The sequence below is a fragment of the Diospyros lotus genome, chromosome 9 (assembly GCF_014633365.1).
Source record: "Diospyros lotus cultivar Yz01 chromosome 9, ASM1463336v1, whole genome shotgun sequence".
NCBI classification, from domain to species: domain Eukaryota; kingdom Viridiplantae; phylum Streptophyta; class Magnoliopsida; order Ericales; family Ebenaceae; genus Diospyros; species Diospyros lotus.
The window spans coordinates 16281366-16305212 of record NC_068346.1 but is presented as its reverse complement, the minus strand read 5'-3'; the positions used below and the strand labels follow the sequence as shown (position 1 = coordinate 16305212).

At 36.4% G+C, this 23847-nt stretch overlaps 1 protein-coding gene across 2 annotated transcripts; it reads left to right on the top strand.

Moving 5' to 3' along the window:
- Positions 1-13201: 13201 nt before the first annotated feature.
- On the top strand, positions 13202-20984 carry LOC127810210 (glutamate--glyoxylate aminotransferase 2). Of its 2 annotated transcripts, none has more exons than XM_052349551.1 (14): positions 13202-13488; positions 14439-14544; positions 15248-15313; positions 15452-15569; positions 16070-16151; positions 16263-16350; positions 16491-16649; positions 17446-17619; positions 17708-17839; positions 18198-18263; positions 18441-18505; positions 19007-19098; positions 19201-19357; positions 20623-20984. In XM_052349551.1, coding segments are annotated over exons 1-14 (1437 nt in total). In that variant the 5' UTR covers positions 13202-13486; the 3' UTR covers positions 20753-20984. The 2 variants fall into 2 exon arrangements, with proteins under 2 accessions (XP_052205511.1, XP_052205510.1); XM_052349550.1 differs by having other exon boundaries at positions 13203-13488; positions 14343-14544.
- Positions 20985-23847: the final 2863 nt, after the last annotated feature.

Sequence of the window (23847 nt, the reverse complement as noted above, 5' to 3'; positions counted from 1 at the left end):
GATTTGCTCGGGGCTGTTAACTTTCACTTGGTCGCCTGCCATCTTGAAACCTCTTTTCTTGCGGGGGCAGGAGTGGAAAGGTTTGAGAGAGCGTTTCGCAAAAGAATCGTGTGGCGCGGTGAAAGGTTTCCCGTTGGGGTTTCCGGCCCTCTTGGTCTTCACCTACTTGTGGAAGAGGGGAGGTGAGTTGATACTCAACTCTCTCTCTCTCGCGCGCGCCTTTCTTCAGCTTGTTCCTGTTCGTCTATTCGGGATGGGGCAGGCAACCCACATAGATGAAGAGAAGAAGATAGGGGCCCTATCGGTCGAGCGGTCGAAGAAGACCACAAGTGGAAGCAACCGATGCTTTGGTCATTTAGTTGACTCCTTGCTACCAGTTTGTGCTTGCTGTCATGCTGGCAAAAGCAGGGGTTTCGGTCGGTTTTACCTACTATTGGATTTGAACCAATGACTCTCGCCGTATGAAAGCGATACTCTAACCGCTGAGTCAAGTAGGTCAAGCTGAGTCAAGTCAGAGAAAATAGATCCCTACAAGAGAAAGCCGCGTAACCAAAATTCCCCAACCTATACAAGGGGGGCGGAGCGCTAAGAAAGAGAAAGCTTTATCACTATACGAAATGAAGCAATGGCTAGCACGCTAAGCTAAGATCAACCACTTGGAAAACGCGGAGCCCGGTCGTCTTTCAACATAAGGATTCTGATTCATGCGATCGTTCTCTGCTGCATTGGTGCACTCCTCACTCTCCACCATAACAAAATATTTTCACTATCTCTCAGGAGTAATCAAAGGAAGTACGGCGGGTTCAAGTAGGAAAAAATGAACTAAGAAGTAGGGCATACAACAATTGATCAATTCATTCAATAAGATTCCTTCGGATCAGACCAGGATGAATGGGATTTGTCTGACCTCTCGTTCGGATGGTTGACTCCCGCCGCCGACAGATGTCCCATGCCACGTTTCGTGAACAACTATGCTTGAGAATGAATGAATTGTGATATAGCGTCGAATAAGCCACTGCTCTATTCCCGACTCGAAATCCATAAAGGACTTGTTGAATAGGAGGCCTATACCATACATTCTGCTGCCTCGGGACAACTGCACGTTACATTATAGCAGCACGACCAAATGGAGGCAGAAACCCGGTTGGGCGCTAGCGCTTTATACTAATAACATATTATATTAAGGGCTTTTCCCTTATTAGTAAAGTTGCTCGAGGCCTTACTATAACCAACCTCACAGATCAAACTCCATCTTTTACACTGATGTATCGTACTCTCTCGACCAGGTCATCATAAGAAACTACTGCTAAATCTTTTCGAAGTGAGAAAAGGAGGGAAGGCACGAGCGCGTGCATGGGCGCTGCCTAACGCCTCAAAACGGCGTCGTTTAGCACCCCAGCTGGTTGGAAAAAATTCCAACCAGCTCTCCCTTCCCGCGTGCTTCCCCTCCCACTCGATCCCAGGTTGCCCAGTTGGCCCCTGGCGCGCGCGACCAGTTGGGCTGGCTGCTCCCTCAATGAATTAATTACATCTGTTTATATTTAAACTACTTCTTGCCTTCCTTTAGCAAAATGCATTAAATACAACATTTCTTTATTAATTTTTCCCACTCCACTGCTATTCTATAATTCATAATTAAATCCTCATAATCACAATTCTTTAATAAATCACAAACAATTCATTCCAACCTCACAATTAACTGATAATCATACACAAATCACCACAAACCTATTGATTAATTATTTTTCAAAGTCTAGGGTGTTACATTAACAACAATCACCAATTTAATAACTCAGGATTGATATGTTGCCCGCGTCGGGCAACAATTATGTTGCTCGACGCTAATGTGGCAAAGCTATATTTGGGCAAGATTAAAAAACTTCTCCACTCACCCATACTAATTTAATTAGCCCCTTACCCCACATATACCCCACCACTCTATGCCCTCCCCAAATTACAATTAAACCCCAACACTCACAAATCCCCCCTTGAACCACCCCCAACCCCCCTAACTAAACCACGCACGCACTCACAAAGCCACCCCTTAACCACTCCACTCCCTAAACCACTCACCCCACCCCCTGTTAACCCCTCTCCTTCCCCTATTTAAACCCCAATCCCCCTCCGATTAAACTCTACCCATCAAAATTTCTCATTTACCATAAGTTTTTATTTTCTTAGACTTATTTTTTTTATCTCTTCATTTCCCAATATATTTCACTCCATCATTACCTTCGGTAATTTACTCATATTTTTTTATTTTATTTTTGTTAATCCTTTTACTTAATATATTTCACTCTGGGAAACTTTTTATTTATGTTCTCTTCCTTTCCCAGCAATTTGATATATCTTGTATTACCCTATTGTGTTAATTCTAAATGGAGCATAACTTTTTTTTTTTTTTTTTGTAGGCATGGAATCACAAAATTCTGATAATGTATATCTTCCTCAAGTTTCCATTAGTCGAATTTCGAATATTGGCCAGGTATTTGAATTGCACGAGGAGGCTTACACTTTTTACAATCTATATGCACGAGAAGCAAGTTTTAGCACTTGAATAGCAAATAGCAAAAAGAATAAAGAAACAAGTGAAACCATATGGAAGTTATTTGTTTGTCCTAAAGAGGGAAAAACATATGAGACCTATTAGATGTCTCGTAAAAATGTTGTACCGTGAGTTGGCGAAAGAAATCGTGGACAAACACGGCTTGGGTGCAATGCTAGATTGTCGGTGGTGAAGCAACAAACTGGCAATAGTTGGGTGGTTAGATAATTTGTAAAGGAACATAACCGTGGTTTAACTACTCCCAGTAGAGTACATTTGTTAAGATCACACCGAAATATATCAGCCACAAAGAGGCACTTGCGCGACAATTTTCCGAAGCCAATATACCAACAAGTCAAAAATTGCGACTCATGGAGATAGAGTCGGCCGGCAGTCCATCATCAATGGGTTGTACTGAGAGAGATATTAGGAACCATGTAAGGGAATTACGTCAGGAACAAATGGGTCATGACGCCGAAACACTAATCGAGCATTTCACATTTGATAGAGAAAAAGGTCCAAACTTTTTCTTTGATTACGATATGAACTCAGACAATAGGATGCTTCGTTGTTTTTGGGCTAATTCTGAGTCAAGAAGATCATATGCATTCTTTGGCAATGTCGTGGTGTTTGATACAACCTACAACACCAACAAGTACTTGATGATTTTTGCCCCATTTGTTGGTGTAAATCATCATGGCCAGACTATTACTTTTGGCTGCGGATTATTGAGTAATGAGACAACCGAATCATTTGTTTGGTTATTCTCAAAGTTTTTAGAAGCCATGCCAAACCAAACGGCTCCTGCTGTTATAATCACTGATCAAGACGCTGCAATTTCAAAGGCATATCACCCGCACTATTCTTTTGATGTCACGCAAAATGATGTGCTCATGAATATTATCAATAGCAACTATGAGGATGCGAATGTCAATTTAAATAATTACTTTCTGTGATAGTTTGATTTGTTTCAGGGTGATGTAAGACTAGTAATTTTCTAATTTAGTTGTTATGAATATTAATAGTGTTGGCGATGAATTTTGAGTATTGTGTGATCAATAAAAATTATTATCTCTATATATAATTATTGTTGAATTTAAATTTAAATTTATATACTTTATTTAATATTTTATTAAAAATAATTTAATTATTAATTTAATTTGAAATGGGGTTGGGAGCGTGGTTTAGGGGGTGGGAGGGTAGGGTGCGTGGTTCACAGGAGGTGGGGTGAGGTGGGGTGAGTGGTTTAGGGAGTGGAGTGGTTAAGGGGTGCCTTTGTGAGTGCGTGCATGGTTTAGTTAGGGGGGCTGGGGGTGGTTCGGGGGGGATTTGTGAGTGCTGGGGTTTAATTGTAATTTGGGGAGGGCATAGAGTGGTGGGGTACATATGGGGTAAGGGGCTAATTAAATTAATGTGGGTGAGTGGAGAAGTTTTTTAATATTGCCCAAATATGGCTTTGCCACATCAGCGTCGGGCAACATAATTGTTGTCTGATACGGGCAACATATCAGTCCTATTTAATAACTTATTTAATATACAAAAACCCATAAATACAAAGACCCAAAACTTATAAACACCAATCACTTATTTAAACACCAATTTAATATAGGACCTTGCTATTAGGATAGAATTTATCTAGATAGAATTGTCCTTTTTTGTCATTTCAATTATTGATGTTAGGATAATTATGTCATTTAACATTTTATTTACCAACAATACCCTTTTCAGTCACAATTCAAAATTTCATTCTCTTTTCCTTGTTAAATTTAAATTTTAGTCTCTCACCTGATTTAATGAATTTTTAGAATCTCAAGAGTCATAATGGCTTTAAATATAGATTATTCTACTTTGCTAGAATTGATTGACGCACGAGATCATTAAGGACATCAAATAAAAAAAATATCACTAATGAAACCCGTCCAGTAGTTTAGGCAACCTCTAATTTCTGGCAGACTACATCTAAATGCAGTCCGCCAGATGCAGTGCTGGCGAACTACATCTTAGATGCAGCCCGCCAGCACTGCATCTGGCGGGATGCATCTTAGATGCAGCAGTCCGCTGCGCATCTTAGATGCAACAGAGCGGACTGCATCCTAGATGCAGCAGTCCGCTATGCAGTATCCAGCATCTGCCGGACTGCATCCTAGATGCAGCAGTCCGCTATGCAGTATCCAGCATCTGCTGGAGGGTTGCATCTAGGATGTAGTCCGTTGCATCTTAGATGTAGTAGGCGGACTGCAGGCTGCATCTAAGATGCAGTCCGCCAGCACTACTGCATCTTAGATGCAGTCCGCCTAGTGTGGGCAGACTTCAATACAGATGAAGTCTGCCCGTTTAGAGCATAGGCACTAATTGAACCACCAACAATACTTGAAGTAAGATTAACAACAAACACCAAAGACCCATAAAAGACCAATAAAAGCGAGACCCATAAAACTGACAATAAAAGTGAGATTAACACTAATTTAATATAAACACCAACTTCCAACAACAATCACTTATACAAAAGACCAACACCCAAAAGACCCATAAAAGACCAATAAACAAAAACGCCAATCACTTAAAGTGAGATTAACAACAAACACCAACTTAAAAGTGAGATTAACAACACCAATCACTTAATAAAAGACCCAATCACTTAAATACCAACAATAAACACCCAACAAAAGACTTATAAAATAAAAGACCCAACAATCACTTAAATTGACAATATTGTACAAAGACCAAACAATAAACACCAATAAACAAACACCAATCACTTAAATACAAAAGACCCAACACCAATAATAAACACCAAAGTGGAAAAGCAGCAATCACTTATTAGTTATTAACAATGGCAATGCTCACCGATGGATACGCCTGCTGCTGCGGGCTTAGTACTCATCGACGGGAGCCAGGAGGTTGCTTCAGCAGTGATTGCGTGCGTCACTTTCCAGCCAATCACCAGTGACGCCAAACAATTTGTTGTTTGCTTGTTACTGCTCGTCCACAGACCACTAATGATGACGTTGAAGCCGTCAACGAAGATGAAGTTGTGCTGTGTGCAGTGCAGTGAGTCCAGTGACTGTGCGCAGGAGAGAAAGAGAGAGATAGAGAGAGAGAGAGGAGGGAAGAGGGAAAAATGGGGAAGAGAAAGTGGGTTTTATGGGGAACAACATAGCAACATTAAAAAATGGAAAAGGTGAAGGAAGTTAAAAAAATTTAAAATATTTTATATTTAATTTTAATAAAATATTAATTATTAAAAAAATAAAAAATATATATAAATATTACAAATTTTTAAAATCTAGGGCTTTCTAATTTGGGGGGCCTAATTCCATGACATAAATGGCTTAACCATTGGGCCGGCCCTGAGCTTAAGTGGCTAGCTCTTAGTTCTTATCGATTAGGCTAAGAGATAGAATCATTGTCCAATAGCTAAAAGCCATCAACTAGTTTACTAGGGCCAAGAATTTTCCTTATGCTCACTTCTTGGAAATTACAACGAAAAGGAAAAAGAGTAATTCTACAATTTAGGCCATTAGTAATAGAGCTCACATATAATAAGTTATTCATAAAGTTAGGGACATGAAGTACTGAGGAAATTCTAAATTATTGATTACAATTAATGGACCCTTTTCCAAGAATGGGAGAAAGAGTGTCATCTGCAATTCTAACTTTGTCTCTGCTAGAGCATGGAATATAAGTTAGATAGGAATTAGAGGAACCTGTCATATGAGCAAAGGCTCCAAAGTTTATAATCCAAGATGGTTTTCTAAAGAAGTTGAAGTGTGTGTTGTAACAGTACCTTGACTAGGAACATTACCAGCTTTACTTCCTTGGGCATAGTGAGATGAAGAAATTATAAGAAAGAAAGAAGATGGAGTAGTTGATTCCATCTTAACCTTAGTCATCAACTACTACAAAAAAAAAAATTACCCTTTTTTTTTTTGAAAGGTTGGTAGGTCCAATCTCAACACATGGTATAGTGACCCGATAATGGTTTCGGGTTAAATTTGATAATGCATCATGTTTGTGGTAGTTTTCCGTAATTGGATTAAAAATTTAAATTGTTTAATATTTTTGCAAGAAGATTTAAGTGAGTGGAAGTTTGTAAGTTGAAAATAATTAAGTGAAGAATAGCCAAAGTCTTAAGTGTTGAAAAGTTAAATGGTGTAGATTTGGCCTAGTGAAAAATTCCAAGTAAAATGAGTTGAAAAGTCAAAATAAGTAGGCTAAATTGAATGTGTTAGTCGGTTATGTGTATATGTGGGATTAATGAAGTTAATGAGGGGTAATTTGGGAAATGAAAAAAGAGATGAAAAAAAATAAAAATAAAAAATAACAATAAATATATATATAGGAAAATTCTTAACAGCCAGACATGATACTTACAGAATAGAGGCTAAAAGACTAAAATGCCCTCGTCCACATTGCATTGCACTTTTTTCAATGCAATATGGGTGAGGGCATTTTAGTCTTTTAGCTCCGATTTTGTAAAGTGCAATGCAGTGTGGGCGAGGGCATTTTAGTCTTTTAGCTCCCATTCTGTAAGCTTGTCTGGCCCTATAGAAGAACTCATATATATATATATATATATATGTAAAGGGGAAGAAACTTTCTTATTTTTCTCCCTTCTCTCTCTCGTTTCTTCATTCCCCTTGCTCTTTTCTTCTTACTCTTCCATTCTTCAATCCTCTCTTGGATTTGAAGTTTTTGGAAGTGAAGTTGGTGATTCTAGCAACTTTGATTCTCTTTCCATCCATCAAGAAGCTTTTAAAGACAAATTCTTTCCTCTATCTCTTTATTTGGTGCAAGTTTTCATTCTATCTCTTCTTCATGTCAAGCTTCTTTTTGGTCTCCTGTTGGTGCAAGTCTTGGTCTTTCCCTTCCATTGATGACCTTTGTTCATCCATTTTCGGGTTTGAAATTCATAAAACCCTTAGGTTGAAAATGGGTTTTTTTGTATAAATTTGGTTGATTGCATCTCGTGTCGTTTTTCTTGAATTTTTGGTTAACTGTATGTATCATCTAAATAGAGACTTGTTTCACTCCATATTTTTAAAAGAAATGGCATGTTTATTGATAGGGTGTAGTTACGTGTAAGAATTTGGAGTATATTACATGTATTTTTTGGTGTTCGTATCTTAATTCTCGTGTTTGAGGGTTCATCTGTCAATTAAATTGGTCGAGCTAGTCGACAAAAGGCTTTTAGGTATTCTATTAGTCGACTAATGCCTTAATTGCTTCTCATTTGTCGACTATCTTGGGCATTTGACAGCTCGAGCATGCTCCGTTATTTTAAACATAACTTTCTGTAAAAATATCAGAATTGACATCCGTTTGTTGCGTTGTAAACTAGACTCGATAAATTTCGTTTTGGTATATAATTCAAATATTTGGACAAGTTTTGAATGGTCTCCTTTTGGTTCCAAAATTTGTCTAGATGTTCTTACCTAATTCTTGTGCATTTTGGTGTGTTTTGTGCATGGGGGACTTCGGGGTGCAATGGATGCATAAAAACATGTAGAGAGGGATCCTTTCATGAAAATAGATCTTTGATTGAGATGGGGGGTCAATAACCTCATGAGAATGCATCGTTTGCATGTTATGTTTAAGAATGAGAATGCATATCTCTTGCATTGGCATACATGTGTGCTCTTATATATATATTGTGTGGTGGTGTGTTTACGTTAGAGAAAGAATATCCTACCAAGCTGGCAAGCTTATGCCTGACCATAGGAACTATGGCTCGAATTGCTGCCTAGCATGGACTAGGTGTGGGGGGTGGATAACGGTCCACCATATACTTCTTTGATTGCATCAAGAAAATGGGACACCCTTTCTCGTTCGCATTGAATTCTTCCATATAAGTTCAAGTTCCATCGTGCAACTATATTTGGACATGTTTCTTCAAATGCGTCGAGGTATCTAACCATCTTGAACCAAGAAAAACACGTGTTAAAAGTTTTAAAGAAAAACTTCTCAGCTATTGAGTTACATTTTCCTTTGGTTTTCGAGATTCACTCTAATACCAACTGTAACGTCTTGCCTTTTCAAGTGTGTTACTATGATAAAATAAAGTTACACACACACACACACACACACATATAACAATATCAAATTTCCTTATTTCATTAATCGCGACACTTGGTTTAAGATCAAACCTAATAATTGAAACTTAATCCTACTTATACTAGATATTGAGAAATAAGCATTCAGATTGTCATATATATATCATATCCAAAACTTTCACAAAAAATAATTATTACAATTGGTTATACGTAGGTGAGTCAATTAATAAATAGGCATGAACTTTTTCCTTTTGCTTGAAAGTACTTGGACTACTTGACATTTTGAATAGTTGGGAAGTGATGAAAACACTTAATGAAGCTCTCAAATCATTTTTTTCATGCATATGAATGCTTATGATCTAACTATGCATGCCTTATGACCAAATGGTTGCAAAAACATTAAGGGCATGTTCTCTTTACTGTTTTCAACCCCATTTTGAGTTTTTATTTTTTCAAAATACTGAAAACGTGTTCTCTTTGTTATTTTCAAAAATGTATTTTTGAAAATAAGAAAAAAAAAATTATAAAGGAAACCCAAAACACAAAAACATTGAAAATGGGCGCACACCCCCCACCCCCCGGCAACCCTCAAATCTCGCATATATCTTCTCTCTCTCTCTCTCTCTCTCTCTCTCTTTCTCTTTTCTCTCTCTCTCTCAAGCCTCGGCTAAAACATCGCGACTGTCCCCACTATCTTTTCCGTCACCACCCCCTCCCTTCCAGACTCTATCTTTTCCTTGTCGGCCATCGCAGCGCCTACCACCGCCATCTTCTCCATCACCGCCCCATCTCTTCCGAACTCCCTCTTTTACTAGTTGCCCATCGCAGCCCTTGCCACCACCATCTTCTCCGTCACTGCCTTTTCCATTCCAGACTCACTCTTTTCCTTGTCAGCCATTACATCGCCGCTTATGTCGTTCGCCACTGCCGCTGCCTCACGTCATTTGCCTACGCCGTTATCCTTTCTAGATCCGTCGTGCCTCGTCGTTCATTTGCATCGTTCTCTCTTCCAGATTCGCCATACACATCTGCCACCTCCACTGCCACTGCCCGCCATGCCAAGATCCATTATCGCTTGTCATTTTTGCCTCATGCCCTTCTATTTCTTCCTTATTTCTTCAGCCATTTCTTCATCCGTCATCGCTCTCTCTCTACTCCCAATTTTTTGTTTTAATTTTTCTTTTTAATTATATTTTTAAAATTTTGAATAAATCAATATTTTGTTATTTTATGATTTATTATTTTTTTAATATTTATGTTTTGGGTAATTTAAATCTCAAAATCAATGTCAAATTTTAATTTGTAGGTAAAAAAAAATTTATCATGAAATTAATAGTTGAGTTAAATTAAAAATAATTTTAAAAAATACTTTATAATTTTAATGTATTATATATGGTTAGATTATCAATTATCTCTTGTGTTATATTTTAAATTTTTTGAATTAAATTTATAATTTATTAATAAATATTTATAACTTTGAATCAAATTTATTAAATAAAATATTATAAAATAAAATTTCTCAAAATTTTAAAGTAAACGCGTTTTCTAGTTTTTTTATTTTAAAAAATAATTTTTCAAAATAACAAAAAGAACGCATTTTCAAAAATCTCAAAACAAACACTCAAAACACAAAATTCAAAATGAATTCAAAACTCAAAACTAAAACACAAAAATAACACTACCTAATTCATGTATTATTTGAACCGAACACCATGGTTTGGGGTAATTAAAACATTTACCCATCGATAATGGATTATAGTATGTCTTTACAAGTCACCTGATAATAAGGAAATGACATGACCATGTATGCATGTATAGTAATAGTAAATTAGGATTTAATGCATTTAATACAAAACTTTAAGCACGTGTGTTATATTTCAATGATTTGGGGCTAATATGCAATTTTATGAATTCAAATATGCATAAAATGCCAAATTAGTGGTCATATATGCATTAAATAATAACTTACAGGCTCCTAATAAAAATTTAGTGGAAATTTAAGGGTATAAAAGAAAATCTTCAAATTTGTTTGGGTAAAACTATAACAAAACAAAAGTTTGGGGTAAACGCATCACCATCAAAGTTTAGAAACTTGTTGAAATTGCAAAAATTACACGCGTACCTCTTCTCTTTAAGAGCTTCTTTCATCACCAGCAACTTTCTTTCATCGTTAACAACCTTCAAGCCAACCCTTATCATTCTTGGTACTGCCTGAAATTGTCGTGGTCATGCTTGGGCTTTCTTTAACCGTTTTCATCTCCGATCAATGTTGAAAAACGTTGAAAGTCACTAAAAACTATTATGATTTGCCAATTTATCGACAATCTAGTTTACTAGACTAGTCTTTCTAGCAACCCAAATCTCTCCATTTCGTTTTCCTTTTTATCATTTTTGGGGACACTTTTGACCTTTCTATGACTTCCTTATTGTTTGATGCCTTAAAATTGAAAAAAAAAAAAAAACTTGTTATTTATAGGCGAAACTCACCATTATCACTATCAAATATCAAATTTGCACGAATCTAACCACTATCACTTCAAATGTCATGCTACTATTGTTGCAGATCATCCCTTGTAATCTAATGTCGCTCTCACTAGTAATTTGTATTATTGTCAGATTTGATTTGCAATGACAATGATGATTATTGATTCGATCATTAATTTTTCCTTAGATTTTTGCTAAAACCAAATATAATAGATGGATTTGGATCAAATTCGAGCAATATTTGATTGTTTCATGGCTTTAATGGATAGTTGTTTGGTGTTCTTTTAGTTCTTTCTTCCTATTGTTTATTCAATTTTGACTTTCAATTTCTTGTACAATTGTGATTGAAATCACCGAGTTACTTTTTTCCATGTTATCATCAAGATTCATTCGTTGGTTTGTTTTAATCGACGATTGATCATTCTAAAATTGAGTTCAAAGAAGATAATTTGAATTAGTTTTGTGTTTTCAGACATATTTTTTGTCAAGTTCGATGCTTAATATCTTAGACTTGATTAATTAAATTTGAGAGTCGAAAATCCCATTGAATCCTCGTAATCTCTATTTCAAAAATCCTTCATTAGTTTAGCCTTTTTATATTTTATTTCAGTTCAAAGTCAAGTTGAGTTGGTCTCTCTGAGATTAACTCTATTGATGCGCTTAACATTTTTTTTATTGAAATGAAGTCATGCAGATTTGCCTCAATCTTGTCCATGAGACCCAACAATAGGCTTAGACTAATTTGATTTCATTTATTCAAATTTTGCATCGAAAGTAGGCTCCCTGACTTAGAGAAAATGACTCATTAACAATTTAGAACAATTATTCTCAGGCCTTGCTTTTTTATCAATTTATTTCTGATTCCCGTAAATTTTTCTTACGGTCCAATAATTTATCCAATTATCGTCGAATTCTCTTATTAGGATTCATTTCTTAATTAATTTAAAATTAATAATTAATATCCAAAATTTACTAAAAATTTCAAATATTACTAATGGAGATAGTGATTCCCATTAACCAACTGCATTCTATTTCGGACCACTCCATCAATTAACTCTACTTTGCTGTAAGTAGAGTTAGAACTTTAAATCTTCTATCATAACACGAAATCATAAGTAAAAGATGAGAAAAAAATGAAATTATCTTTAGACCAAATTACCCCAATCAAAAATTGCAAGCACTACACAGTCAATTTTGATTAGCCAAACACATATAACACTAAAAGGATATCTTGGATGATTAAGTCACGTGCTAAAATATTTTTCTTAAGAATGACAATTTTGTTGCTGATCTAGTCAAGTGAACCAGCTAGATAGATCATCAAAAAGCAACAAGTGGGGGGGTGAACACTTGCCCAATTTAGTCATTTGTTTGCGCAAACATTACTAGCATCCTTTTTTTATAAAAGTAATTTATAAGATAAATAATTTTAATAATAATAAAAATTTTACAACGATACCAAAATCAACCCACCCAATTAGGCCTAATCACAGTTCTGTTTGAACTGTGAATTGGATTAAAACCATTCTTTTAAAAATTGAATTGAAATTTTCTTTTCAATTTCAGTTCAAAAATTAGAATCAAAATCGAAAACTTATGGTTCGGTTTCAATTCTTAAAAATAAAGAATCGAAATTGGTTCAATTCGTTAAAAATAAATTAAATAAATAGAAAACATATGATATAATGCATATAATAACTGATACTTTCCAAACTAATTTTGATTAAGATAAGGGAATTGTAAATTCAAATGGTAAGTGAACTATATGAGTTTTGATAACTCCCAAAAAAATACATAGACAATCTGATTTATATAAATTAAACCCAATCTTTTTTTTTTGTTTTTATTAAATCGAAATTATTTATAGATAATTCAACGGAATCAGAACTGAAATTATTTATAGATAATTCGATTCCGATTCCACTAGAAAGTGAAATCGAAATCGATTCCAATTCTACTAGAAAGTGAAACTGAAATCGCCTATTCCAAAATCGTTGGCCAGGCTTGCTCCCAAGTCCCAACCCACCCAGAGAAATCCAACAAAATAATCTAATCCCAAATTCTCGACAAGCACGTGAGTGAAGAGTAGAAAGTGGCCAAGAGTGAAAGACCCCGGCAAGCAACGACAGTCAATCAATCTCTACCAAGAGCCTTGGCACTTCAAGCTGCACCACACTTCTTGCATGAGATTTATCCCCAAACCCTCAAAACTCCAAACTCCAACTCCAATAATCCATCTACTGTATTTCAGTGGCTGTGGTGCTGCCTCCCTCTTCGATATATTATATTCCCACTGGCTAAGACAAAACGCCACAAAGCACAATTATTCCTTCCCACTTTGCACTGACTCCAGAAGCTGAGTTTCATAAGCTAGCCGCCTTCACTGACCTCCGACCAGCCCCAAATGTACGAATTCCATTTAATTACCCTCTTATTACAGACATTTAGACGCTTGATTCGTGTGATTGGATTGGTCTTCCATGTGAAATTCCGGTTCTTAAATGGGTGTTTGTGTCGTTCTCATTGGAATTTGGATTTGTGGTTTGATGCTAGATGGGTTTTCAGAATTGTATTCTTTCTTGTTTTCTATTGATTGATTCGGTTTTCATTTTACTGGTAGATGGGATTTTCTTGCCCAACTGTAAAATGTACTGGGTTCCTGTAAAATGCATGGTTTGTCATCTCTTTCTAATCTGTAATTCTGAATGTTTGCCTTTTACCTTTGGATGAGTTTCGTACTTTAAAAGCTCTGCAGATTCAAGTCGAAGTATAGTTAATGATGAGTTTACAGTTTAGCATCTCCGCTTTCATACTGGTGTCATATCTGCAATTTAGGGAAAATGATGGGTTATACAATTTGATTTTGATCACCAGTCTTTATTTTAAATTTGATTTATTCTGTTTTGTTTTTTCTTTTCTCCAAATCTTTATAATTTTCAATTTGAGGGTGAGTCTTGTTAGCAACGGTAAGGGTGCTCATTTATGACTAGAGGGCCATGGGTTCTAGTCACGGAAATAGCCCCTTTGCAAAGCAAGTGTAAGGTTCCTCACCCAATCTTCACAAAGTGCAAAGCCACATACATTTAGACACTGAAGTCTTTACAATTTGAATTTGACCATCTTTCAAGATACCCATGGCAATATTATTGGGATAACAGAACAAGAATCAAGATGAAAAATTTTATATTTGTCATACCCCTGTTTCAATCAAAAGCCAAATTATTATTAATTCTGTTAATATGAACTGTGAACTTTCCCAGGATATGAACTGAATGCAAAGATTGCTGTCTGACCTTACAATCTTGAAATTTTGGGGGGCATAATTTGAACAACATCCATTTCACTATGTCGCCCAGGGCCTTGGACTATGAATCACTAAATGAAAATGTGAAGAAGGTTCAATATGCTGTTCGAGGCGAGCTGTATCTTCGAGCTTCTGAGCTTCAGAAGGAAGGGAAGAAGGTATACATGCCTAACAAGTTTCTTGTCAATGTTTATACATATTTTGCTTCTTTTTTTCTTTTCATTTTTTTATCCATCTTTTACTTTTACCCTTTTGTTCCAGTTGTAGCAAAATGAACTTCAATATGTTCTTATGGACTTGTATCAATATGGAGACTTGGGCAAAAACTTCTTGTTTTTTTTTGGCTCAAAATATTGGTGTTAAATCTTGTTTATTTAAAAATGCCTTACGAAAGATATTAAATATTTATCTAGCTTTATTGCATCCTTTCATAAATGTCCATTTTGGTGTGAGCCCACCTTCAATACCCTTTGAGCATATGCGTGAGTAGTTGTTCTGTCTTATGATTCAACTTTTGTTGTGGTGCATCTATTCATTTGTCCAAGATTAAGAAGTCACAGGTGACAAAACTTAACCGCCATATGAGAGACCTGATCGCCCTTCTCTCAGTTATAGTTATGTCTCATATCAAAACTGTATGGAAAGTTCACAGCACATATCACATATTATTTCTTGTTCAGGATTTTATTAGAAATCAGAATGTATTTTAATGTCATGCAGTTTTATGGAATTATATAATGTTTCATAACATACTGTTCAAATTCTATATCTTGACAACATTATATAGCATTTTAGACTGTAAAAGGATGTGCATAAACATGTGTTTGTTTGAGGATATAATCATTATCTCCATTGTTGCAGATTATTTTCACAAATGTAGGCAACCCTCATGCCCTAGGACAGAGGCCATTGACTTTTCCCCGTCAGGTAAATTACATCTGTAATATTTTTATTTGATCAATTCATATATTGTAGGATGTCTTATGCATTGTTCCAATTGGATTGCTTGGCTTGCTTGAGAGTAGATAATACATTTAAATTCATTGAAATAATACTCTATTTTAGGTGGTTGCTCTATGCCAAGCCCCATTTCTGTTGGATGACCCTAACGTGGGACTCATATTCCCAGCTGATGCCATTGCAAGAGCTAAACATTATCTTGCATTGACCACAGGAGGTCTAGGTATCCTTTTTGTTTCTTACTAATTTAGTTGACACCATATCTGGGTTTTTCACAATGATTCTTCTTATGTAGTTTTTTTTTTCTTCCCTTCTCTCTCTCTCTCTCTCTCTATCTGTTTTTTTTTTTGGCTTTTTGTTCGCTATTTAATTCATATGCTTACACACACATGTACTTTGGGCGAGATGGAGGTATAGTTAGTTAATTTAGTCAAAGCCCTGATTATCCGTTTTAATTTACTTAATTTAGTCAAAATCTATTTACTCAGTCATGGCATACATGATTTATATATTATATTCCATGACCCTGTTTTCCTCCTGCACTTCTATAGTGTTGCAATCTTACCAACATTGCTTAGCATGCCATCCATGGGTCTAACGGCATGTTCTAAACAACTACATCTTTCTAGAGTTGCTTTAAGAAATTTTGGTTATAAGTTTGGAAGGCAAGAGGGAAAGAACTTTACCAATCTTGTTTAATTAGTTAACTTGTCAATCAATTAGGTGCTTACAGTGACTCAAGAGGCCTTCCTGGAGTCAGGAAGGAAGTGGCAGACTTCATTGGACGTCGCGATGGGTATCCAAGGTGATCAGGCTTGATATTCTTTTATATCCAAGTCTTTTATGACGACTGAATATTGTGAACTTATGATATAAACATCTGAACATATTTTATTGGTTCATGCACCAACAACAGTGATCCAGAACTTATATTTCTCACCGATGGTGCCAGCAAGGGAGTTATGCAGATGTTGAACGCTATTATCCGTGGTGGACAGGATGGGGTAACTGATCTTCAGATAACTTTTCTATTCCATAAAATATATGCTTCCTGTTTGCTTCATTTACCACTGCCTTTCTCCATGGCTATTTGTCTCTTCTTTTTCCCAGCATACTTCTGAAACTAGTTTTGTTGTTTTGCCAGATTTTAGTTCCAGTTCCACAATATCCACTTTACTCTGCTGCAATATCTTTATTTGGTGGTTCTCTTGTTCCATATTTCCTGGAAGAGACAGCAAACTGGGGTCTTGATATTAATAATCTTAGAGAGTCAGTTGCACAGGCTCGTTCTAAAGGAATAACTGTAAGTATGTCTATGTTTTTTGTTTGACCGAATTAAACAACAAATGCAGTGGATATCTAACTCTACCAATGAATGTTGGCTGGTTCAACACTAGATTCGGTGGACCTTAGCATGGGGAACCTAGAAAATCTGTTTTGTTGTCACTTTTCATGTGACATAATTTGCCATTCAACTTATTGGAAAAATAATAATAATAATTTGAGACATACATCCTGTAGAGCCCTTAAAAAGTATAGCATTAATTCAGGGTCCTAGTTTTTCTTGCCTGGCATGTGACTTTTTGGCCAAACTCTGAAGTAGACATGTAAAACAAGCATGCTGGGTCTTGGCATGGCCCAACATGACAGTGGGCCCTGGCCTGGCCCAGCCTGCTGGTCTGATAAATAAAAATTACTATTTTCAAAAATTATAATTGTAAATAAATATATTGAGAACAATTTTTAGCATATAAATTGTTTTACTGTATTATTTGTAATATTGTACATTATAATTTGTAAATTATAAGTTTGTATGTACTTTATAAGTTTCCATTTGTCAACATTTTGAGACAGTAATAATTTGAGGTACTACTGAATACAAAAATTTGTACAATCAAATCACGTGTATGATTTTTTGGAAAAAAATGGTAAAAAAATTCAATCCAACATTTGTATTGTATTATACAAAAAATAATATTAATTAAAAAAAGTGGGCCATGCGGCTGATCTGCAGGGCCTGTTTTACATATTTACTCTTGAGGCATTTATTTTCAGTAATTTTTTCATTGACCATCATTTATATTCTTGACTGTGATTAGGTTCGAGCAATGGTGATTATCAACCCTGGAAATCCTACTGGACAGTGTCTTAGCGAAGCAAATCTGAAAGAAATATTGTGGTTCTGTTACCGAGAAAATCTAGTCTTGCTTGGTGATGAAGTCTATCAGCAGAACATTTACCAAGATGAGCGCCCCTTTTTAAGTGCAAGGAAGGTTAGACATCCTTGTGCTACTATGTAATTGTCTCTGAATTTATTTATGGAGCATTAAGTGAAGTGACACTGTTGTTTCCCTCTGAAAGGTCCTGTTAGACCTGGGACTGCCTATAAGCAAGGAGTTGCAGCTTGTATCTTTTCACACGGTCTCAAAAGGGTATTGGGGTGAATGTGGACAGCGGGGCGGTTACTTTGAGATGATTAACATACCTCCAAGGGTATGCTATGCTGCAATTTGTCTAATGTTCTTTTACATGATTCCTGAATTGTGAACCTGACCTTTCTTCCTTTTAATTTTTTTTGGAACGTATCTCAAGATTCTGAACTTGAAAAAGAATCTGTGGTTTCAATGAAAAGTTAGGACTCACTTTGATTATTTGTGATCGAATTTAATTCTCACTTTTTGCTATTTCTCCCTTTTATGCTTTCCAGTGTTTTCTTTGGTAGGTTATTCATGCCACATGCATATTACATAGTTATGATGATCCTAGTTAGCTTCTTCTTGGAAATAAGTTAATAGTTTTTAATATGAAATTATACACATTCATAAAGACAGTTCATGTTTATCATCTGCAGACTGTTGATGAAATCTATAAAGTTGCATCAATATCACTCAGTCCAAATGTTCCGGCACAGATATTTGTAAGTTTGCATCCAATTGGCCATAGTTTTGTGTCATTGAAGAAGTGAATTAAACTGCTCAATTACAAATACTTTTTTCTACCCTCAGGTGGTGAAATCTATTTTTCTAGATAGCAAAGTTTCATTTATGTAGACTACTGTCTCTTGGAGAGGATGCTTACTCTCTACCTTTTGCAGTTAGGACTAATGGTCAATCCACCAAAGCCAGGAGATATCTCCTATGAGCAATTTGTCAGAGAGAGGTATATCACTGAGTTTCAACCCCATACAAATTGTCATTGACTCTATCATTGATTAAATAACCCGAAAAATCCTTATTGTTCTCCATTAATTTGATCATAACAAAGTCTTTGACAGGTAATTGAAACAAGTGTCAATACTTTTCACTGCCCCCCCCCCACCCCCATTTTGAAGCAGTTCCACAAACTAATTGGAGCATTCTAAATATTACAACATTTTGTTTTCTTCTTTGATTTCTGTTTCTTGTTTGTGGGGTGGGTGTGCGAATAAAACAACTGCAATGGAGGGACATAGTGAGTAATAAATATATAAATAAATGAAAACTTTGCAAGTAGCAGACCAATAAATTCTGTAGAAGCATGCCTATAGCAAACGGTTGGCTTTATGCCTCTTCCCTCTTAAGTCTGTGTGGGTGGGTACTTAAAATTAGAAGATATTTAGTCATCCAGATTTTTTTTTTTTGTGGGATTGAATTGTTATATTTCTCCTAATCATGAATGCAGCAAAGGTATTATTGAGTCACTGAGAAGGAGAGCTCACATTATGACTGATGGGTTCAACAGCTGCAGAAATGTCATTTGTAATTTTACAGAAGGTAAAACATATCTAGTTCCATTTTCAGTTTCTTGTCACCATCCTCTGTGTGTGTGTGTGGATAAAAAATCAATTTTATTTTGCATTTTGGATGAATGTTTAGGGGCCATGTACTCCTTCCCACAAATACGCTTGCCTCCAAGAGCAATAGAGGCTGCGAAAAGGGCTGGAAAGGTTCCTGATGTTTTCTATTGTCTCAAGCTCTTGGAAGCCACTGGCATTTCCACTGTCCCAGGTTCAGGATTTGGACAAAAAGAAGGGTAAGAACTGATCTGTTTCCTATTCATTGCTTTAAAGGCCATATTCCTATCATATGCATCACATTGCTTAACATCTCAAAATCAAAGCATTTAAAATGATTGCTTAGGTTAGCTTCTCTTGCTCATCTGTTCTGGTGACTCTTTTGCTTTTTAATGATATCTGGTAATGATTAATGCTTTCTTTGAGAGTAATCTGGTATGCTTAGCCTCATAGGGACAAGGATATGGTGTAGTTATATTCTTGCTTTCCCCTTCTTTTCTGGTCCAATGGTGAGTGTCTCTGCAAGCAATTGTGCTTGTGCCCTTCCCATGGCACTCTCATTTCCCAAAATGACAAGAACAATAATAGGACCAAAGCCTTAATCTCACTAGGTGGGTTTACGACCAAAATGATAACAACAATACGACCAAACCTTAGTCTTAGTCTTACTAGATGAAATTAACTAGATAAACTTTTAGGTGCTGCTCATCTCTATTCATAATCATACTTTTTGTGAAGGTCATTACATCCATGTTATGTCTAAGAGTTTCTCATTAGGTTTTTTTAGGGGTCCTCTACCTCTTTTGTAATAAACTTCTTTCATCTATCCACTCTCCATGTGGACATGTCCATTTGTATTTGGTTTACATGTTGAACTCATCTTAAATGCATCTATCTTTAATAGGTTTCATTCCAACCTTATTAAGAAAAGCCTCACTTCTAATTTTGCCTGATGTTTACCCTCCATAACATCCTCAACTTAGTAAAGCCCATGTTTTGCACATGTTGATGCTTAAACGACCCGTTATTCTATGCTATAAATTAGAGGGAGTACTAGAAAATAGTGTACATTTACCTAAGGCCTATACTAGTGCCCAACACTCTCTTGCTTCTCTATATGGTGAAAATTGAAAACTAGTCTGGCCATTAGGAGTTAAGTGCTCTATTGGGTGTTCCAATTGTCATTCCTGGCCCTAGTAGGCTACCTAGCCTCTGGTATATTTTCTCGAAAGATAGAGAAATTTAAGAATTAACGCCCTCTATGCAACTAAATTCATATTTCTAACATGATTAACAATTTTGTTACATGGCATGATATAATATGTGCCGGGTTATAAGCATAGATAGAAATGACCGGTGAGGTTGAATTCATATAGCTGCTGGGAATTAAGGCTTGACATATTGTTGTTGTTGATGAGGAAATAGTAAATCATCTACAATTATCTTGCCGATCAACCTTTTTGCACATAAATGCAATTTGATCTGGTGACTTGCCTTGGTATAGGGTCTTCCACCTGAGGACAACCATCTTGCCAGCTGAGGAAGAAATGCCTGAAATTATGGCCAGTTTCAAGAAGTTCAATGATGAGTTCATGGAACAATATGAAGACCACAGAGGCTATTCCAGGATGTAAAAAAAGTGCCTTGGTTTCTAATCTGTAGAACTCTCTTAAGTTGGTGCTGTCTAAGTGTACACCTCTGGATCAGTCTCTATTCTTCTTCTTCTTCTTTTTCCATACAATTTGGGGATATACATCTCTTTCTGTTGAAAATTACAGCTTATCTTCGCCATTTTTGTATCTCCATATGGAATAGTGGTTCTAATGTTCAGAATATGGCTTCCACGCTGGAAGTAGTAGTTGGTAAGAGACTGTGTGTGTGTGTGTGTGTGTGTGTGTGTGGCTAAATTACTCAAACTGCACCTTTTTTTTAGGACAAGAGGGGGAAAAAGGGTACAAAATACGACTTAAGTGGAGTGAATAGATGCAAGTATACCGATAAAAAGGAAGGCTTAAATTTAAATTTGCAATTGCCCCTCTTGGGAGGCTTTTGTTTCTAGTTTTTGTTGCTTGTTTCCAGATAAATTAGTGAGTTGTGTACAGTAGTACTATAACCTTTTGATCACCCTCACATTATTAATAATCTTTTGATGATGTGTTAAAGTGACTTGTTTACGGTCTTTGAAACAAATTATAATTATAATTATCAAACAATGTGTTATAAGTTCTTATTTTTCAAATGAATACAAAATTTAAACACAACAAAGTAAAAACTTAATCAAATAATCCCTTGGCAAATAAACTTTTGAGCAAAAGTTAAATTGATTAGTACTAATAAATAAATAATGATAATATTTTGTTTGCTAAGAAAATAAATAGTAGGATTTGAATATGTATAGATAATAAATAATTTTCAAATGGTTTGATTATATTGAGTAGTATTATTGTACCATTCAAAAATAATTTTATATTAACATAGTAGCAAAAAGGTAATGTCATGTCATGTAGTAGACAGAAAGAAAGAGAGAATATATTTCAAATGATAATTGAAGTGCATAAGCACTAATGTATGTGACATCTATAAAGTTAAAATCAAATTAAAGTATATACCATAAAAATAATTATTTTCATTTATTGTCATAAATATACCTAAGGGACTAATAGATAAATTTAAAACGTTATATCTATATATTCAATTATTTAGAAGATCCATTTGGGAAAATATTTAATAAAAAATATTGTTAAAATTAAATTTGTTCCTTTTGGTCGGGATGATAAAATAGAGGTCTTGAGGCAATAGTGATTTGCACGGTAGGGGGTGACATCTACAAGCACTCTGACGCTCAAATAAGTAAGAGTTTAAAGCGGTAGAGTTTCTGTTGGATCGAAAAGAACATATCTTGGCTGATGGTTGGTTAACTTATATAGGAGATAGGAGAGAAAAGGAAAGCCCCTTACGCATCGTCGGTTGTTATAGGTGGATTAGGAACCGAGGATCTCAGGTTAGTTGAGGCCTATTCCGAGTGTAAGGATCTTGTCATGGCGAGAAAAGGGATGGGAGATATTGTTAAACTGATGTTGATATGATAGGTCTTGGGGACCAGGCCTAGTATCGAGCAACAGACTTATTGTTGGGCCAGGCTAAGTGGAATTAGTACGGTTCACAACCCCCCAGGTTGGATGTTCTCAAGGGTGAGCATTCGAGCTCGAGACACAACTAATGTGCTTTAATCGTTTTGGCTTGCCTTGACCTTAGGCGGAGCTTGCTAGGGCTGAGCTTGGCAGGGACGAGCTGGACAGTTTCGGGGGTCATTTTCCAGGCACTGACAAGTAGTGCACACGGTCTCGAAACTGGAGGCACTTGTTCTGGAAAATGGGACATCTTGAGTGGAATGGGAGATGCCCCGTTATTTTGACTCAGGGTGTTCAATGCATGTCAAGAGGCATGATAGGTGGCACGATCTCTACGGGTGATCGACGACGCTTAATTTTTGTCCGTTGGATGCATCGTGCGGTGCTGATTTGTCATTAGGGATGGGCTTAGATCGCAACCGTTGAGCGATATCTATATAAGGACATTTGTAGGCCGTTTTCCTACTTCTCTACTCACTTTTGCATTTGCGTTTGACTTTCAAACCCTAGTTTTTTGAGAGCTTCAGTGTCGTCCTGCCTTTAATCGCTTGTGTGCTTCCCGCTTGGGCTAAGTTCTTCTTTCACTTTTCTTCTATAGATTTCGTTTGCTTCATAGGTAATTCCTTGAGTCTGATTCTTTTGATTCTTCTCTCTTTCACTTTTTTCGTTGTTATTGAGTGTTATAGCGAGTCCGGGGAGCGAATCTAAGGAGAGGAATGATTTAGTGATTGTCGTGGGAAAGCTCCCGATGAGGAATCTAGCGCCTATGCATAGGGCTAGCCATCATGCTTTGCTAGTTGAGCTTAGGGGAGTGATTCAACGTATAGATCGAGATATTCGAAACATAGTTTGAAGTAGGCATGGGGTATCGACTTCTGATAGTTTTGTTTTCTCTGGTTCCCCCAGGGATAGTGTAGGTGCTGCATCTATGGCTAGGTCACCTTAAGTCCGCTTTTAGGTGTGAGTGGCGATTATAGCTGGGTGAGTGAGGACGTAGCCAAGCCTACCTCGATATACGACTCCCCGGGCAATGTCGCCATGTTGAGGTTGCAGATCTTTTTATCAGTGGCTAGGGACGGGGGTCTATTTGAGTCTTGACCTTGTGGGGAAGAGGAGTGAGTCTTCTCGGCTGCAGACTCGGGGTCAATCTTTGTGTACTAGACATTTTTCATGTGTTTTCGTCTTTGACTCCCATTTATCGAATCCCGTGCTTAGTGTTGGCGATGTTGAACCTCTTCTAACCCAATTGCACCCAAACAATTGGGCCTTTGTGAGGGTCTTTGAAGTGTTGTCTAGCTTTTTAGGTCAGGAAGTAAGCATGGGGGTCTTATTTTCTTTCTTCCAGTCGAAGGGAGTCAGCAAGGGTAGCTGCGTTTCTTTGAGTGGGCTTTCGAGGATGAAATTGCTGAAGGCCTTCGACAACTCTTACAAAAACTTCAAGGCCAGCTACTTTAAAGTAGCTTCTTGACAAGACGAGCTTGCTTTCTTCTTGGACAAGAATGCGGTTGCCAGATTTGTAATACCCGAGAAATTCTAAAGGACTCAAGGGTAATTTATCTTGGGGCAAAAATGGAATTTAAGGATAAATTGAGGGTATA

Bases quoted from the DNA above. Each gene is read 5' to 3' on its own strand.
- LOC127810210 (XM_052349550.1), top strand. From the start codon at position 14,428: ATGTCGCCCAGGGCCTTGGACTATGAATCACTAAATGAAAATGTGAAG. The intron at 14,545-15,247 runs GTATACATGCCT...CCATTGTTGCAG, and splicing joins TTCAGAAGGAAGGGAAGAAG to ATTATTTTCACAAATGTAGG. The intron at 16,351-16,490 runs GTAACTGATCTT...TTGTTTTGCCAG, and splicing joins TCCGTGGTGGACAGGATGGG to ATTTTAGTTCCAGTTCCACA.